Source organism: Ovis aries, chromosome 4 (assembly GCF_016772045.2).
Source record: "Ovis aries strain OAR_USU_Benz2616 breed Rambouillet chromosome 4, ARS-UI_Ramb_v3.0, whole genome shotgun sequence".
NCBI classification, from domain to species: domain Eukaryota; kingdom Metazoa; phylum Chordata; class Mammalia; order Artiodactyla; family Bovidae; genus Ovis; species Ovis aries.
This window is the reverse complement of record NC_056057.1, coordinates 108446189-108448245: the sequence shown is the minus strand read 5'-3', so window position 1 is coordinate 108448245 and position 2057 is coordinate 108446189. Positions and strand designations below refer to the sequence as shown.

Here is a 2057-nt window from a genome sequence, read left to right as displayed (position 1 = left end):
CTCCCTATAAAGGTAACTCTCATATAAATATGAGAGTGTGTTATTCTAAACACAAACTCTTTCTAATTAAATGGTGCAAACTTAAATGAAATAAAATGAAGATCTTCATATTTTTTTGTCTCCCATATCAAAAAAATTCTCGAAATTTAGCTTTTGTTTTCACACAAATAAATTCATTAGGCTCAGATTCAGGTGATTTTTCAGAACACTCGGCATCCTCCTTAGATTTTAAGTTCCAGACCAAGTAGTTGGCTCTTTCTATAGTTCTTACTGCATTTCCCAATAGGATCCTACTTAACCAAGGTCAGTGTTTATCCTGTCTTGTTAGAGGTAGCAGCATTTATTATGACATTACTAGCAAATGCTTATATTTATAAGGGAGAAGGAAACCACCGAGGAATTTAAGAAGAGATTTGAGACAACAAAACCTCAAAAGAAAAGAAACTAGACCTTGGTGTCGGGAACTGGCCCTGAGAATTGATGGCTCTCTGCCATGCATTCACCGCCTCATGATCCTTCTCTCACGGCCTGTCTTCTCCATGACCTTCTGCTCATGTCTGTGATCTGCAGAGAACTCCATGTTTAGGAGTCAGGAACAGCATCTGATCAATATAAATTCTTATTGCCAGAGATTTAAGACATGAGATTTTAAGGCAGGTACAGTACCATTCTCCCAAACCTCACAGAGAACAAACCTTCCACCCTTAGGACTCTCCCTGGCATCCCTCACATTAGCCTCTCCTTCCACAGCACTCTCCTAAAGGCACCCTTGACCTCTTTGTTCCTAAGGCTGTAGATCAGCGGGTTCAGCATGGGGTTGAAAAGGCTGTAAAACAGGGAAAGGACCTTCTGCTGCTCCTCAGGGTGGCGGGACTTGGGGGTCATGTACATGACGATGGCAGTGCCAAAGAAGAGCCCGACCACGCAGAGGTGGGAGGAGCAGGTGGAGAAGGCCTTCCTGCGGCCCTCAGCGGACTGGATCCTCAGGATGGCGGCCAGGATGCGTGTGTAGGAGCCCAGCACCAGGCAGAGGGGCCCGACTAAGACAAACACGGAAGCAGCAAAGATGACAACTTGGTTGAGCGTAGTGTCAGCACAAGCCAGCTTGAGGACAGACAGGATTTCACAGAAGAAGTGGTTGATTTCATGAGGCCCACAGAAGGGCAGCCTCAGGACGAGACCCACGTGGACCAGGGCCAGGAGGGAGCCACATGTCCAGGAAGTGACAGCTTGAACAGTGCACGCCCTCCAGCTCATGACGATAGAGTAACGTAGCGGGTGGCAGATGGCCACGTACCGATCAAGGGACATCACCACCAAGATGAGACACTCAGTGTGTGCAAAAGCCATGTATAAAAAGGTCTGCGTTATGCATGGGACAAAAGAGATAGTATTCTTCTTGTTTAGAAGGTTCACCAGCATCTTCGGGACATTGTTTGATGCATACGAAATATCGACGATGGCCAGGTGTGAGAGGAAGAAGTACATGGGGGTGTGCAGTCTGGAGTCCAGTGAGATGAGCCCCAGGATGACCCCATTCCCCAGCAGGGTGAGGACATAGAACAGGCAGAAATGCCCAAAGAGGAGCATCTGCATGCTTGGGCTGAGCGGAAATCCCAGGAGAATGAACTCTGTGACCCATGTCTGATTTTCTGTCATGCCCTGGTGACAGTGCCTGTGCTGATCACAGCTGCTGCAGTGCCTGTGGGCTGAGAAACAAATGCGGGTCTGGATTATCCATTAACAGAAAGAGGGAGTTTGTGGTGTGCGCTGTGTGCTGACTCAGCTAACAACCATTTTCAGATTCATCATGTCAAGTCTTTTAATCCACAGTAAAGCAGAAAGGCTCCCATAAACAGGATCAGTGAACACAGGGTGTCATGTATTATTTCCATTTCTACAGAATTTTATTTAACTCTGATTGCAAAGTTTATACTCATACTGTCAAGATGGCAGCCACAGAATAAATTGTTCTCCATAATGACGAATCGTTTTATTTTTAAGAAAAGCCCATAGTTACATTCTCATTTTGCTTTCTTATTTCTTCAGTTCTCAAA

The 2057-nt window shown here is 45.8% G+C and overlaps 1 protein-coding gene across 1 annotated transcript; it reads right to left on the bottom strand.

Annotated features, from left to right (window-relative positions):
- Positions 1-726: 726 nt before the first annotated feature.
- LOC101117413 (olfactory receptor 2A5) lies at positions 727-1659 on the bottom strand. The gene has a single exon (XM_004008144.5). The coding sequence runs from the start codon at positions 1657-1659 to the stop codon at positions 727-729; it is 933 nt and encodes a 310-aa protein (XP_004008193.3).
- Positions 1660-2057: the final 398 nt, after the last annotated feature.

Bases quoted from the DNA above. Each gene is read 5' to 3' on its own strand.
- LOC101117413 (XM_004008144.5), bottom strand. From the start codon at position 1,659: ATGACAGAAAATCAGACATGGGTCACAGAGTTCATTCTCCTGGGATTT.